Below are 17,489 nucleotides of genomic sequence, written 5' to 3'. Positions count from 1 at the left end.
ATGGTTGTTTCCAAATGGTATGCGATGCTTATCAAACTTTGTGACTATACTGGTCATAGTTGCTTCGTTTGAGAGTAGTTTTTCAAAGTTTAAGTTGATAAAAACTTACCTTCAAACTTTCATGTCACAAGAGAGATTAAGTGGATTGACTATGATCTCAATTGAAAATGAGTACTTAGATAAATTAAAATAAAATGATTTAATTGAAAATTTTGCTTCAAAAAATAGAAGGAGAAGTTGTTTCTTTGAATCGAAACGTGCTAATCATAAAGCGCTGAAATTGGGGTTGCATTTTGGTTTTGACTTTTTGATGTAATTTAGGCTAACAAAATCAATGTTTTTTTACTGGTAGACTTTCCCTTAGTGTTTGTATGTCATTTTATTTGTTATATGACTTAATAGTAAGTAGACAACCAAGCTCGAGATTGGACTTGGGCGACCGAAATATCGAAGCCGGCACCGCGTGCAATGAGTTTGTAAAGCTAAAGTTAGGAAATGCATCTCATCATCAGTCATAAACATGAAAGAAATTTGTTGGGTGCTTTAAAAAGAAACCCAATGATATGTGGTAGAAATTTCTACCACACTTTACTGAAAGAGACTCATTTCTCGTGATTTGCGACTGTGATAGTGGAAAATTGAACCCCGCTTTTTACAGTGAGGGACCGATTTTACGGTTAGATTGGTCTTCCAGAATTAATTATAGTGAGTATAAATTGATTTGGATACCCGATTAAGAAAAAAAAGAGTTTTATCTCCATGTTTATTTTTTTGCTAAGCAAAAAGATTTTATTAATCTTTGAAAAATAAAAAACAAAGATTAAATGGATCTCAGGCACACCGGCACAAACGCCGCTTGAAAACCAACACCAAAAGATGACAAGAAGCCAACTGCACCAAAAAACTAAAATAATGGGAACCCCTAACGGGCCAAACCCGACATAAAAATCACCACAACCAAACCACCACAAAAACCTCTAAGACAAAAACATGACCCAACACCTAACACCCTTGAGCAAAAAATTGACCCAACATCTACAACTATACCCGAAACACCAAAGATCAAATCATAGGAGCAAGACCTAAAAACCATTTAAAAAAAAATCCAAACAAGCAAACCTCAGAGCTTAAAATTTCAAAGAAAGTGATGCGCCTTCCTAAAAATCGTCATCATCCTCCGGCTCAACCTCAATCTCCAATCAACAGCGTTTTATCTCCATGATAAACGGATAACAATGACTTATTCCGATTACCATTTCTGCGAAAAAGTATTTTTGTTTTTTGGTTTCTTCCAGTTTTTTTTTCTTTGGGCCAAATATTTCTTTCAGTGTTGTTCTTATCTTTAGTACAAGTTGAGGCCTTAAACTTATTTGCACGGAGAATTAAAATCTAGGAGTACAATTGATGTGTTGGTTGTTTTAAAACTCAAAATGTATGGTATTATAATAATAATCGGGCTTCTCTGTAATTTGATGTTGATCGTACAGTCCATGTAAACTAGATCGTCTAAAAGTGATTTTTAGTAGTAATCTTTTTAAAATCTAAATCGTCGATTGTCAAAATAGGCAATCGAGATATTCCAACTATAGACAAGCCAAGGAATTTTGATGACTAATGAAAAACGTGGGGTCTCTAACAATGAGGAGATATTTCACGTAACGGGTATATACCTCTCCCCTCCTCACTACAGCAAAATTCGCCAACGACTCTGTTCTAGAGCAGGTGAAATTTACTTAGGGTGTGCTCCACTAAAATAAGTACTTACTATTTTTTAAATAAATACTTATTTTTTAGATTAAAAATGATGTAATGTGAGAGAATGATTTGTCTCTTAAAATGAGAAAATAAATACTTAAGAGACGAGCACCTTAACATGACGGAGCCTTGAAATAAAATGTGCTAACGGTGCCGCTAGTAGTTTTCTTGTAGAAGTAACGCCCGCAGCACCGAATTGTCGCAGCTCGCACTGAGGTGATGGGTGCAGGGCCCGATATGTAGGGAGTAGGGCTAATTGTCACATTTTGTTTTTGTTACCGAATTGTGTCCTGTTTAACCCCAATCAGTTGGCTTGGTTGTCTAAGGTCTGGAATTTGGAATTTTATTCTCTCCTGAATTTTTTAAATCTCATGTTCGAAGCCTCTCGGGTGTTATCAATTTATTTGGCGTCATTCCAGACAGAGTATTTGCTCCTATTTTAAGTGAGGCCCCCTGCTAATGAACGATGAGTTTATGATCTCTAGAATTAATTGAGGAGCGCGTAAACTAATTCGGACATTTGATTATTAAAAAAAACATATTGTGTCTTGTTTTTTTAGGCCTTGCTTTCATGGGACAAGCTTGATGAAGATGACAGTTATGGGCCATAACTTATACAGTTGCTTGTTTGGCCGGAAACGGGTGGGTCAAAGTTGTGTAATTATTTGGCTAGGACACTGCTGTCGGTCCAACATACTCCTATAGTCCTATATACCACTAGTCTTTTTTTATCAAGCAAAGAAATATTTGCATAATTAAAAATAATATAAAATAGAAATTTTGTAGTGATATACCAGGAAGCATCATGCACAAATAATAGTAAAGATATCACTACACTTCAGTGACTTCACTTCACTTTTTTTTTTGAAAAAACCCCCAAAAAAAAAAAAATTCCAAATGTTTGTTAGATATCAACAAACACCCAAAAAGAGCCTTAATCAAATGGGCCAAAAGGCCCAAACACCAAAACCTAAATCTTAACAATAAACCCAAATCCTATAGCAGCCCACAAAACCTAACCCTAACGCATTTGAACTTTGGTTAGATACCAACAAACACCCAAAAAAAAGTCTGACCCATACAAATGGGCCAAAAGGCCCAAACACCAAAACTTAAATCCTTACAACAACCCACAAAACCTAACCCTAACGCATTAGAACCACCACATGCCACCAATAGCCGCCCTTAGGGCAAATGAAAACCACAACCACCTGAACAATGCAAACCACTGCGTCACATTCATCCATCTGCCCAAACCAGATCGACCACCACCATCAGCCGCCACCGTCATCGCTCTAGGACAAAACCTAGGAGCAGTTTCGCACGCGCACGCGCACGCCCAACATCACCAAACCAAAACGAGATGAACAAAAAACTATCGAATCTGCAAGTGGTTTGAAGAGGGAGCTATAATAATGTTGCCCGCGTGGACCCCATCGTCGTTAAGCAAGAACCAAAAACCACCCAAGAGAGGATTTGACAAGAAACCAAACGCCCAAAGCTTTACCAAGCCTGTCGCCGAAGCTTTACCTAGCCGGTGAGCCCAAAAATCGGATCCACCTAAGAGAGGGAACCAACGAGAGAAACGGCATAAACGAGCAAGAATGGAGTCGGAAGAAAGCGACAAAGAATGTAGGATTTCATAAGAAACCCTAAACCCAAGATCTCATGTCAAACCATTGAAGAAAATAATACTAGATGCGTACATGTTGTCATGGAGGATGAAAACCTTTTTGTGGTTGTTTGTCTTCTGCCTCCAATACCCTTCTCTTGTCTTGACCTTACGTCCCACACAAAGATGGGGAAGTATGAGAGAGAGGCTAGAGTTTGGAATGAGGATCTAACCACATATTTATAAAGCCTCGATTCCATCATAACCCATCATAATAGATGGAATCATATTGGGCTCTTTAATTGGTTTCTACATATATATCGCTAGACTGTACCACTTAACGCACACAACTTGACCCAAATATGTGATAATAAAGACGTGTCTATTACCCGATCACAACTTAATAGATAATACTGACATCACTCAAGTCTTATTCGATAGCATATAATGTTTAATTTTATGATCTATGTAGGCCCATTAACAGAAAATTGCTAACAAAGAAAACACAGTGGAGACGTAGAAAAAAAACGCAAGAAAAGGGGGGAAGAAGGAAAGAGAGGGGTTTGGCACTGATTTAAGTTTATCAGGGGTTTGGCAATGATTAAGTTTATACCGTCAAAAAGGAATTTGGCCAAGTATGTGTGAGAAAACGAATAATTGTTTGTTCTCAATGAGATTGTATGTTCGAATTTTATGGAGGCCAAATATTTCAAACTTAGGGTCCACAAGATAGTTTGTTTGGTGGTAATTTTAGGATCCCAAAATTAGTTGGAATGGACGCAAAGTGGTCCGAATATTCAATTATTATAAACCAAAATACCCTCCCTCGTTTTCATTAGGAACAATGGCCATATTCTGTTGAAGGGGGAAAAAAAGGAATATGGAATACGATTTTGTTTTTATTTCATATTGGCAAGGTCGGAGAAATTTTTCAGTGCTGGGTGGCTACTACGTCACTCGCCTGATGTGGTGCTTGAGCGAGCACATTCGAACCGTTCAAAAATATATTGGACGGTTCAAATTAAAACACTCTCTCTCCTCTCACCCCACACACTCTCTCCTTTTCCTCTCTCTTTTTCCTCTCTCCAAAATCGAAATAAACGGTCCGGATGCATCAAGCGGGAACCACGTGGTACCCGCTCGGCACCGAATATTTTCTCCTAAAGTAAAGTTTCTAAAACGAGAGAGCACATGTGGATAGGGACCACCTTCCATTCTGGGCCACCATCATGATTCATGTGGGTCCAAACTCGAGTACGTTAATCCGAATCTCAAAGTGGATTTAGTGCTAATTTTCCATTTCAAAAAGTTATATACAATAGCATTATTTTTACTATAGTTTAGACTCCGTTAATACTTGGTCTAGGAGTAATAAAATGACGTCCGTTTTAAGTTTGGACAAGTTTTGCTTCAAAATCTCAAAAGAAAAAAAATACGTAAATTAATTTGTCTCATCGTTTATTCTCGCAATCGTACTAGTCAATCAATTTTTTAAAGACATGTATTTCAAGACTGATTAGTCTTATACTTTTTTATTTTATGACTAATTCCAATCTTTGTCACGACTCTTGAACGAATCTATATTCAACTCAGAGCGTTCACAACGAGGGTTGGTCGGATAGTCAAGACATAGTAATACTTAAAAATTGATACGCACTCTTAGGTTATAGGATTAAACTCTTCCAACCAATGGGTTTACTTCATATGGTCTTTTATATATTCACACCCATGCTAATGAATGGTAGTATATTTTAATTCTGTGACAACTAATCGAGATAAGCACTGATTTTGGAATCTGTATATATTTGCGACAATTGAGTATTTTGTCCAACAAATTATTTATCAATGACCGAAGAATATAAACTTTCTACTTATGATCATCACAAATTGAATTATGATCAAATTTCTTTGGGTCGTTTACCATTGAAGATTACACGATTCGAACAATTTTGAATCCACCTCTAATTCAAACCGGCAGAGTGGATCGTCGAACCGGCAATTCCACTCTCCAAGCCAATTCTGTATCTTGTGTGGGCACTGTGCGCGGCAAGTCCATCCATCCCAAACCCAATTCCAATTTTTGAACATAAACTAATCCGACTACTACGATGATTTCAAAGTAAAAAATAAAAATAAAAATTCAACCCCACACCACACGGATCTTCTTCTTCCCATTTGCCCCTGTTTGAGTCAACAGAAAACAGTAAAAACGTGAATAGGATGAAGTTTTTTGGGCAAATTATAGTTACCCCCCTCTAACTATGCCTCGCGTACACTTATCCCCCTTTAACTTTTTTTTTGGCACTTAACCCCCTCAAACTAACGGAAATTCAAACGGTTATAACTTCAAACGGTCATAACTTCTTCATCCAAAATCGAAAATATGCAAATTATATATCGATTTCGAGGTTTTGAAGTCAGCTTTCTAATGACACTAAAATCACATCACATCACATCACATCACGATTCAAAGCACACAGAAAGTTATGATCAAAAGAGTAAGGGCTGGTAGACAGAAAGACCATTTTGATCATAACTTTCTGTGTGCTTTGAATCGTGATCGTGATGTGATTTTAGTGTCATTAGAAAGCTAACTTCAAGACCTCGAAATCGATATATAATTTGCATATTTTCGATTTTGGATGAAGAAGTTATGACCGTTTGAAGTTATGACCGTTTGAATTTCCGTTAGTTTGAGGGGGTTAAGTGCCAAAAAAAAAGTTAGAAGGGGGTAAGTGTACGCGAGGCATAGTTAGAGGGGGGTAACCATAATTTGCCCAAGTTTTTTTAACTTTTTCGAAAACCCTATTTACTAAGGTAAAGTTTTTTTCCTTTTTCGGTGTGTGTGTGTGTGTCTGTGTGTTTGGAAAAAAGTGAAATTGGAAAGTTAGGACAGAGATGCAATGGGACTTTACAGACTTACTCAACAAGAAAGCTAGACAAACAAAAATATGGGACCCGGGTGCTGCAGTGCACCCCGTACTACACGTGTAGTGCGTTAAATTCGACCGTCTATCTTAGCAATGGATGATTCGAATTTTCATTCAAATATTGGACGGCTAGAATCTGTAGGAGCTTGGATTAAATTTGAGCTGTTACACGGTGATCGACCGCATTACACGATGTAGTACAGCGAGTGCACTACAACCCCTCTCATTAGCCAGCCAATGAGAATTGAACGGTCGAAATTGAAACCCTTTATTTCCTCTCATCCCACCACTTTTTTCTTTTTCTTTCTTTAAATCTGAGTCATCCAAAATCGAAATGGGACAGCCCGGGTGCGCTGGGCACCACATGGTACCATCCGGCACTGAAAAATTTCTCGACCTGTGCCGTTATTTGCAGGAGCAGGTTCGTTGGTCGTCCTTAACAGACAACCACCAGTACCATTTCCGTCGCACCAAATCCACAGCGTCGCAAACATGAAGCAGCAAAGCACAAGACACACTCAACAATCACATGTACCACTCTCTCTCTCTCTCTCTCTCTCTCTCTCTACATATGCAATAAGTATATGGTGCTTTCTCTCTCTAGAAGTAGTGGGAGTCCTTGGGGTTTTTTCTCTTTCTGTCTCTCTCTCCGTGTATTTTGCGATGACTCGGGGGGAATCTCGGAGAAATTGGGCTGAGATATGTTGTTTCGGTTGCACGTGCCTGCAGCTGTTCTGGCCCAAAGTCGTGATGCGCAAGTGGCTCAACATCAGTGCCAAGGAGTCCGATTACAGCGCCGACACCGACACCGACGACTCCGATCCGGAAGGTCAGGCCGACGAACCTTCCACTAGCAACCCTCAATCACGTACAATTTACAGTTTCGCTCCCTTTTTTTTTTTTTTGTCTCTGTTTATTTATATCATCGATTCAGTATTTGTATGAACAGTGTTGTAGTCGTAATTCTCTCGACGTGTTTTTATGCGGACGGAGGATTTGATTTAGGGCTTGAATGTGTGTACTTGAGTGTTTTTGTTTTTTGTTTTTTTTTTGCAGAATTTTGTGAATGGGGGAGAGGAGTACCGCGGTTTCGGAATGGCCAGAAGGGGGATGAAGTTGACAATGATTTTGCAGGTAAGGCCGTCTCCAGTCCTCTAACTCGAATCGAGTATAGAAATTGAGCTGAAGTTTTAGTTATGCGCTTCAATTGATGCTTGAGCATAGATTGGAGTAAAAGCTTACGTAATTAACAGTTTATTTACTTCAAATTTATGTTTGAGTCTAGATTTGAGGAAGGACTAGAGATGCTGTTCAACCTTGTAGTTCTTAACGTAGTTAGATTCCTATTTTGTTTCATCTTGTTCGGTGTATTAAAAAAGGGGATGAGTCGCCCTTTGAATGAAGACTTCTACCGTGTGGTTTTGAGCCTAATCTTTTAGAACCTTGGTTCTAGAAAGTTATCACTCATAGCCTTCCACTTGTTTGTTTTTTTGTTTCTCCTTTACGGATGGTACAAGTTAGGTGTACAGGCGTTACCATTACTTTCTTTGAGTGAATGCGGCAGAAATGAATCGACCTATTTGAATTGTTAGTTTTTTTTTTTCCTCAGTCTTTTTCTTTTCACTTAAAGACATTGACAAGAAGTTTCACGAAGCAGTAGGGTGCCACTTGCAGTATTTTTCCCTTTCAGCTTTTGTCGACAGGGAAATTTAATCAGGACACAAATTGAATTACATTTTGGCTAATGGTTAATTCTTAAACTCAATTACATTTTGGTGTGTTTCTTTTGGACACAGATGCTTTTCCCGGAATACGAAGACGAAAATCGGAGACGTTTAGGACACAATATATAAACACAAAGGAAATCAAGTAAGTTAAACAGAAGCTAATTGACCTTTGATTAGGACACGTTTAAATCCTCATTCTCTATCAGACTCTGTCTGTCAATCATCTCTTCTACTCTTTTTGTGTATCTAGAGTATGTGTTGGCACATGGAATGTTGGAGGGAAGCTTCCAACTGATGACCTAGATATCGACAGTTGGTTGGGTATTGGTGAGCCTGCTGACATGTATGTGATTGGGTAAGTGCTTAATGGATTGGGTTGTAGAGCCCTCCCGTAATTTGTCTTTTTGTTAGAGCTTCACATTCAAGCAAGGAAAAAAAAATCAGCTGACGTAATTGCTCATAAACTTTCTTTTCGTCAGATACAATTTATTTGGCTTATGCTAACTTTTAAGGAAGTAGATTCAGCTTTTATTCTGGGTCATATAAATTCTAAGTGCATGTATCCTCTTCTAAAATCAGCATTACATGACTTCTTATATTTCTTATGCATTTAAAGTGAATCCCAGGATAATTGATATGCAGTATATTGTAGTTTGCAGGAGATCATACCATTAAATGCTGGGAATATCTTTGGTCCCGAAGATTACCGCCCAGTGCCAAAGTGGGAAAACATCATTCGTGAAACTCTTAATAGAATGCGACCTTCAAAGCCGAAATTTAAATGCTACAGTGAACCCCCTTCTCCTTCACGATTTAAGCCATCAGAAGATGCCCCGGATGTAGAAGATGAACTCATGCTCGAATCAGACAGTGATGGTGAGGAGGAAATCCACCCATTAAATGAAGAATTCAATGGTTTTAATGAAGTCAGGGATGAATCATCTGCAGGAGAAATTACGTTTGTGAATTCTGAAGCTTCAGTCTCTAGTGATGATGCCAGTTTAGGCATCCCAGTTCATCAGGACTTAGAGAGGCAATTTTCTTCTCCCAAGAGGTTGGACAGGTTGAATTGTCTTAGAACAGAAGATTGTATGGAAAATGAAGAAGTAACAGTTTCTCAAACTAGAAAATTCGTGAAAACCCTCAGTGGGACTGAAAGGATTGGTTTGAGCTGGCCAGAGCCCCCACTGGACCTTCTGGCTAAACATGTTTTAAACAGACCTAATTCCTTTATGTCTGTTAAATCTTTCAAATCTTCCAAGTCTTTTGGAGCATATCATTCTTTCAAGTTACCCAGGCCTGGTGAAAATAGACTGCAATCAGAGGCAGCTTTGATGGAGGAACTTGACCTTGAATCAAATATGGACCGGAAAAGAAGACCCCCTTATGTAAGGATAGTAAGCAAGCAAATGGTTGGAGTTTTTCTCACCATCTGGGTTCGCAGAAGCTTGCGAAGGCACATCCAGAATTTAAAGGTGTCAACTGTTGGTGTTGGTGTTATGGGCTACATTGGTAACAAGGTTTGTTCTTGTTTCAAATATTTTACTTGGGTATTGATGATATTGCTGATCAGTGATCATACTTATTGATTTTTTCCTATCATAAATAGAATGCTACTACGGTAATTTTTCTATCTTTCACTAATATTCTTGTATGCATTTACTGCTTTTTTATGGTGTTATCATGGAACATAGTGGGTTAGTAATACAGTGTATAATTTTGTGGACTGATTAGTGTCTCTTTCCATACAAGTGAAAACATTTGAAAGAACCTTCTGTAAGTAGCTTTTTGCTAACATTATCCAAATGTAATCCTAATCAAGTACCAAACTGTATCCTTAAACTGGTTTCAAATGTGCACGTTCTTCAGTAGTGCTATTGGTGCCTTATATTTTTGTTTACCATTTCCATGAACTTTTGGGTGCAACCGCTTGTGGCCCTTTTTGCGATGAGTAAAGATACCCACCGTTCGGGCTCACTGTCTCCCTTTATTATGCTTTGTTGACTTCAAAGTTAATGTTTGTCATGCATTTACTTTCTTGAAGGAATTCGTTGGAAATGTGTAACACCATTTAGTATTTGCCTTGTACAAATTTGATGATAGTTGAGGTCAAATTCAACTTCATAAGTGGAAACATTGAGGTTCAGGATTTTTCTTTTGTGGTTTGTGTAAAAATCAACTCCTATAGCTGTGCTCATAATGCATTCCCTAAAGACACACAATCCTTCATCTTCTAGGTGAGGGCGAGTCATGATAGGTGTTACAACCTGGTGTTGAATGCCCTTTGCACACTGCAAGCCTGCAACCAAGCCTCGCATAGATTTCCCCCCTTCAAGAAAGCTGACTTTGTTAGTGGAATACTTTATATTGCCTCTTAGCATCATTTGGTTGGACGTTCAATCTGTTATGAGTGGTAGAACACTTACCTTATGTAGTTTTTTTTTTTTTTTTTGAACAGCAATACCTTATGGAGTTTACTTGCTTTATTTTCTTATTCATGTCTTATATTGCATTACTACTGCATCCTGTAATAACGGTGATTTTCAATCTTGCAGGGGTCAATATCAGTTAGCATGTCTATATACCAGACGCTATTTTGTTTTATCTGTACTCACCTAACATCAGGTGAAAAAGATGCGGATGCAGTTAAAAGAAACGCTGATGTGCATGACATACTTCGAAGGACTCAATTTCATTCTATTTCTTCTATTGGACTTCCCAGAAGCATCCGTGACCATGAGTGAGTAAATCACATTCGATTTCTTGATAACTTGGGTGTATTCTCTCTCTCTCTCTCTCTCTCTCTCTCTCTCTCTCTCTCTCTCTCTCTCTCTCTCTCTCTCTCTCTCTCTCTCTCTCTCTCTCGTATGTGTGCGCGCGCGTGCCCATTGAAGAATGATCAGTGTCCACTGCCATGTCTTCCCTCATATGGAGTCAGTCATGTTCAGATGGTGGTTTTCTTAGTGGTGAGTCCGGGACGCAAGAGGAAAAAGAGAAGGAAAAAACCTCTATTCATTGAGTAGATTAATTTCTATTGTTCAAACATGGAGCTGGCTCACAAGTTTTAGATTACCTTGATCCTACTAGAATATTTGGAACTCTTTTCCCTGTAATTATTCTCCAAGGCCCATGGGATGAAAGAGGAAAAAGAGAAGGAAAAAACCTCTATTCATTCAGTAGATTAATTCTATTGTTCGAACATGGAGCTGGCTGACGAGTCTTAGATTACCTTGATCCTACTAGAATATTTGGAGCTCTTTTCCCTGTAATTATTCTCCAAGGCCCAAGGGGTTTGTAAGTAATTTTATGAGGACAATTTCTTGCGTCTAGATTTTTTAGGGGATTGGTTGATGGTCCTGTATTTGCATCAATTTACACCCATAAGGATTGTGGTTTCATAAGAGGCCAAAGAATATATACCCTTTTCATTTTTTATTAGAAGACGTAAGAGGAAAAGATAGGGTGTTTTGCATTTCTACGAGATGAGATGGAAGTCCAGAGGTCTTTTAAAATGTGTGTGTGTGTGTGTACATTTCATTTGTAGGTATTATTTAACAATTGGGTCGTGAATTTCTTGAACTCGAGTGAGGACCTGTCATTTAAAAGAACCAATTTTGGAACGGATCCATGTAATACAGAGGTCTCTAGAGTTAACCTGAGTTTATTTTCTAGTTTAAGAACATATTTCAACGTAGTGAATGGAGATAAGCCAATTCATTGAGACACTTAATCTAACAAACATCCCATACCAAGGAAGGGAAAACTTTGGTGCTGAATTAGAAGAATTTTTAAGTACTTGAAGCTACTCAAACATTATGCAGCGTTGAGTCGTCAAGTTTGAAATAATTTTGTTATAAATCTGCCATGATTAGATGAATGAAAAAAATGATTTAAGATGAAAATGATACTCAACCCAACAACGAAATGATTACGATGAAACAAGTTTTTGGTCATGTGGGATTGACAAGCAGAGGGAAGGAGTTCAAGATTCTTGAATGCTAAAGTGTAAGGATATCGTTGGCATTGGTTACCGGTATCCACCTCGGGTAAGAGTGAAAATTTGGCATATAAATTATGTTCCCGCCGCTAATCTTGAATGTTTATTTCCTTTCTTGACAAAGTTTAAAAACTGGAATCGTACTGTAAAGATAACTGGAAGTACGGTCTTCTTTCTCACTCTCTCCTTTTATGTTCTAGAAAGCTAGATTTGAATGGGAAACTTTGGATATGTCTTCTATCCTTCCTTGGTTGTTGACTGATTGGTTAGTTAAATTACCCGAAAGTATCTACCCTCAATGGCTACAAAAGTGAAAGGTTGGACGGTTTCTTTAGCCATTGGATCTCCGTTATGTAATATCCCACTAAATTGTCCCTCACACTCTCTGGAATGAAAATTATGTGGCAACTGAAACGCTGTTTTCATTCATATTTGTTAATAAATCTAGTGTTCTTCATTCCTTCATAGGACGTGAATTTTTGAATGGTTGTTTTACCTTTGCAGGAGAATAATCTGGCTGGGTGATCTAAATTATCGTATCAATTTGTCTTATGAGAAAACACGAGAGCTGATCTCCAGAAAGGATTGGTCCAAGTTGGTGGAGAGTGACCAGGTAGTTTGGTAGTATTACTTTTGTTACACTTCTATTTTTTGGAAATCACCATTCTTATTCTTAATAGTCTATTGATATCATAGTCGACCTTTGTGCTGGAAACTTTTATCTCGCTTTTGCTTTTTTGGAAAGTAAACATTTTATTTTACCAAAAAAAGAGAAGAAAACATGTCAAGAATAATAAGGAGCATCCTCAAAAGGCCCACAAAGTCGCATCCTTAGGGCTACATTTAGCTTGCTTGTTTGTTACATTCATGCATTTTCTTGTGTTTTGATTTTGATGGAAGATGTTCTCGTAGAGTAGCTACTTCATTAGGTAATAACCACCAGCTGACCTGCTTCCCAGGGTTTGGGTTATTACAATTGTATTCATTATGTTTGTAGGGCTATTTGGAGCCAAATTGTATTAACAGATCAAAAGCATGATACATTAGCTAAATTGTTTCTCTCTCTCTCTCTCTCACACAAACACGCGCGTGCACATGCGTACAAACGCAGGCACTCTCACTGTAGTAACCTAATGATGAATTTCAAGGACCACTAGATATTTTGAATTGATTGTTCTGCTGTCCTATTACAGGGCCGATGCCATAACAGAAATCGTGCATATATAAACAAAACTTAGATGATCATGCAAGGTCAATACTAGAGCAGTATAGTATTCTGTTTTATCACTTTATTTTATGTGCAACTTTTCATCTACTGCCTATATGTGTGACTTCCCTTGCACTTGTTTCAGTAATCGTGGTGATATGCACTTGATTATACATAATTTCATATGTGCTTCTACATGTAACTAATTGAAAGTTTAGGCAACTATTTATGTTTAGTATGCTTTTGACCTTAATATGCCTTCTGCAAGAGGAGTAAAACTCTCATATTGATGTTTCAACCTAAGTTTTCCAAACTGTTTATTAGCTGGTAATAATAACACAGTCGAAATTTAAATCACCTTAATAGTATCTGTGCTCTGTTTTATGTTGTGGCCCACTTCGCTGGAGTGGATGGTCATGTAATTTTGTGGAATTAGTGAACATAATGTTTCTGGAGTATTAATGGCTCATATGTTTCTGGACTAAAGTTTCTACAGAGTTGATACAACAGGTAAGGTCAGGGTAAATTTGATAAGAAGTATAAAGAAAACAAAAAACCAAATAAGGAGAAAAATTATGAAGTAAAACCCAAGAAACCAAGACAACTATCCTGAAAGCTTCACATAGCACCAGCTTTGCACAAGTCTCTTTCTCCTCAACTCACATTGATTTCCATTTATCTCGTCTAGCCTTCCAATAACAGCAGCAGCAGAAGCAGAAGTGACATGTAGATGCTTAGCACTAAACTCCTGCCGAAAGTGTTCTATAAAAGCAAAAAAATGCATGTTTCTTTTTCCCACATTGTCCTTTATAATGTTTTCCCTTCTGTACATCATAATTTATCAAACAGGGAAGCCTCTTATTTCCTTCTCCTTTTGAGATGAGTTGAAACTGTTTTCTTAGCTATCTTTTCCTCCATGCCTGTGTTTGGTAGTCTCAACTCCTTCCCATCTGCATCCTCAAGTGTCATCATATATTATACTTGGCGGCACTGTATTCAATATCTGGATTTACTGAATTATAAATCGGAATTCAAAGTCTGAAGCACTGATTCTTCCTACATGGCCTTAGATGCTTAGGTCTGTGATACAGTCAGGATTACTTAGCGCATGATGGACATACGGTGTTCCAGTTTTGATGTTTATTTTTATTTAAGGGCTATTTGGTTTATGTTGTGACTTGGCATTGGGCATTAAGCCTAGGTGGTCTAATGTCAAGTTCCTGATTACATGGACTTCTGGCAGCTTAGTCGAGAGCTCAGGAAAGGTCGTGCATTTGACGGATGGTGTGAAGGCTCGTTAAATTTTCCACCAACTTATAAATACGAGTTGAACTCGGAGAAGTACTGTGGGGAGGATCCGAAGGTTGGGAGGCGTACTCCATCATGGTATGCACATTCAAGCTTTTGTTTATTCATCGGGCTTTATTCCAATTCTGCTCATCCGATGTTAGTGGATTGCCTATTGTCCTGTGGATGCATAGTCATTTTTTCTTGTTTCTGGTTACTGTTTTTGTCTTATTGACCCCTCCTCTCTATATTATACCAGCTATGCATATGCAGGTTATTTTATGGACCCCTTTCCTGCAGTGATTTATGTTATCTTCTGTCTCAAAGTCAAAACCATGTTCTGATTTAAAGAAATGTAATATATGTATTGTGGGAATGGCATGAAGTCCGATTATAGTATATCCAAGGGGAAAATTTGTTTTGATGGAGTCACCTTTACTTTAGTTATTCTTTTCCTGGAAAAGAGAAATTAAGTGGTCATTTGTAAGAGAGAGAAAGATATTGGCTATTGGAGGCCTCCTGAATTACAAAGACTGCACCCATGACTATGAGTTCATTAGCTGATGATACCACGGTTGTGGGTGTCTATGCAGCAAAGACGGTTAATGGTACAAAATGTTCAGGGGTTGAAAACTGTACTTACCCAAAGAACATCAACGATGGCTGGTTATCTCAAGTACTTATGTTATCTGGCAAGACTGGCATGCCACATGCATATCATTCGAGGGGAGGGTCTCTCTCTCTCTCTCTCTCTCTCTCTCTCTTAGCTGACAGAAACACTTGATAGGTATAATAGAAAAATGTTATTATGGCTGGCCAACATAAAAAATGAAATTTGACGAATAAAAAATTAGAAATGTTTTATTTAATATTCTAGGCTTCATTTTGGTATCTTTGTTGGATTTCTTTTATTCCCTGGTTGTTTCAAGTCCCTCCATGTGTGTTTGTGGTAAAGACTTGAATGCAAATTATTCTTTCAGGTGCGACCGTATTCTTTCATTAGGAAAGGGAATGAGGCTATTGAGCTACAGGAGAACAGAGCTCAGGCTATCTGATCATCGACCTGTAACTGCATCGTACATGGTAGACGTCGAGGTGTTTTCATCTAGGAAGCTTCAACGGGCCCTCACATTTACTGATGCAGAAATTGAAAGTCGGGAAGGACTTGAGGTTGGCTACCTAAGATCTGGAGAAGTGAGTAACCTGCCACATATACTTCAATTGCACAAACAATTGCTTTGCGACCATCTTAAAATACTACTTTATTTCAAATGCTACGGAAGCAGGTTGATGTAGAACATGTCCAAACATAAACTTTGAATAGGTCTTATGCTTTACCAAACTCTTTTTAGACAACACCTTGGTAACACAGCATTTAGTGAGAAATCATGCGATCTAGTCAGTTATTTGGTGGGATAGGGCTTGGAAATTGGTGATTTCTAAAGATGAAGGGGAATACGATATTGGTGGAAGGACTTGGAATAAGATGAAGTTTGATGGATATAAGTTGTTTTTATCTTAGAAAATGACTAGTTTGAAGTTCTGGGCTGGGAGACATATAGGTAGAGTAAGGAAAATTTTGCATGAGAAAGTAAGAACAGCAGCGTACAAGTAAAATCAAGTGAACTCGTCCCATTTGACTTATATTGAGTTATAACAAGTATGTAGATAACTTGATACTTTTAACTTTTCAACCCCGTTCCACATTCCAAAAAAAGTACTTAAAAAATAAGGACCTATTTTCAAACTTAAAAATAATGGGTTTACAAAAATAAATTTTCAATTTTTTTTTGCAGGATTTGATAGATCTCATCTATAAAACTAGATCCATATTGCATATTTTTTTTATTTCAGTAAGCCTATTATTTTTAAGCTTGGAAATTGCAAATAAGTACTTATTTTTTAAGAGGGTAATCCGGAACGGGGACCTCTTGAATAAAATAGGTAACAAATTTGTTTCCCGATGTTCACTGGCTTGTTTGGAAGACAATATATATCCTATGAAACTCCTTTTTTCCCCTCTTAATAATCACATTTCTGAAATGAGAATAAATTATTTACACCGCCGGTGTAAATATATGTTTCCTCCAAATCTATTGCATTGCGCCACGTCGCCATGTTTTATTAATTGGGACCATTGTTTTGACACGTGTCGCAATGCAATTGATTTAAAGGAAACAAAATGTTTACACCGGCGGTGTAAAGAATTTTTATTCTCTTCTGAAATTTTTCCACCATCATGAAGAAATGCATCCAACGGATGAAGCTTTTACTCAAAAGTTGTGCAACTCATTAGGCTGCTTCTTTGGAATGTTCCGTGATTTCTCTTTGAATGCAACTTTTGTCTGCCGGTGCAGGATGCAGCCTACCGGGAGCGTTAGGAGGAGGGGTTAATTCCTAACAAACTGGAAGAGGCTATGGTTAAGGGGTCTTTTTGGAACTTCCTTTATACTGTGCATTTATTCATTCAATTGCTAATGTCCAATGGTCGAGGTTGTATATCGCAGCGTGTGTGTGTTTGTATATATATTTTTGCTTGTAGCTTTGAGATACAGTTTTGGTTTCAAAATTTGGTTCCGTCACTGTAAACATTAATCTTATGTGACAACAAACATCCACCTTACATGTTTGATAGTAAAGCAAAATAATGCGCACTTTTGTAAGCCAGGTAATAAAGTTGGTACTTCTTTCCTTAACAAGACTGAGACAAGAAAGCATGGGAGTGGAAAAGAAAGGTAGAGTGCTCAGGTTGTGAGAGTTCTTGGGTTTAAGTCTCTCTGTCTGCATTTGTTCTCCGTTTGCATTATGCTTCTTTCCTCGTATTCTGTTTCACTCTATCTATGAAAATTTGCAAGATGGGGTTGCACGTGGGGGAGGGTGTTCAATAGCTTGATATACATTGTTAAGCGCATTTCTAACGGCTTAAGCTTTTGATACTACCGGTAACGTAGCACATTTTTTCACAGGTATCCGG

General features: G+C 37.9%; 1 protein-coding gene across 7 annotated transcripts in view; it reads left to right on the top strand.

Moving 5' to 3' along the window:
* LOC131306544 (type IV inositol polyphosphate 5-phosphatase 3) overlaps positions 1-17,211 on the top strand; it is a 38,560-nt gene extending 21,349 nt beyond the window's left edge. The window contains exons 3-13 of one of the 7 annotated variants that reach the window (XM_058332851.1): positions 6,719-6,828; positions 7,027-7,165; positions 7,354-7,431; positions 8,094-8,166; positions 8,275-8,379; positions 8,677-9,544; positions 10,580-10,764; positions 12,526-12,634; positions 14,472-14,614; positions 15,496-15,709; positions 16,873-17,211. In XM_058332851.1, the coding sequence (XP_058188834.1) occupies positions 6,790-6,828; positions 7,027-7,165; positions 7,354-7,431; positions 8,094-8,166; positions 8,275-8,379; positions 8,677-9,544; positions 10,580-10,764; positions 12,526-12,634; positions 14,472-14,614; positions 15,496-15,709; positions 16,873-16,896 (1,977 nt within the window). In that variant the 5' untranslated portion in view covers positions 6,719-6,789 and the 3' untranslated portion in view covers positions 16,897-17,211. Of the gene's footprint in view, positions 1-6,712; positions 7,166-7,353; positions 7,432-8,093; positions 8,167-8,274; positions 8,380-8,676; positions 9,545-10,579; positions 10,765-12,525; positions 12,635-14,429; positions 14,615-15,495; positions 15,710-16,872 lie in introns of those variants that run through there. The other 6 variants (XM_058332852.1, XM_058332850.1, XM_058332847.1 and 3 more) reach the window with 6 other exon arrangements.
* Positions 17,212-17,489: the final 278 nt, after the last annotated feature.

Source organism: Rhododendron vialii, chromosome 11a, assembly GCF_030253575.1.
Source record: "Rhododendron vialii isolate Sample 1 chromosome 11a, ASM3025357v1".
NCBI lineage: Eukaryota > Viridiplantae > Streptophyta > Magnoliopsida > Ericales > Ericaceae > Rhododendron > Rhododendron vialii.
This window is presented reverse-complemented; position numbering and strand designations above follow the sequence as displayed.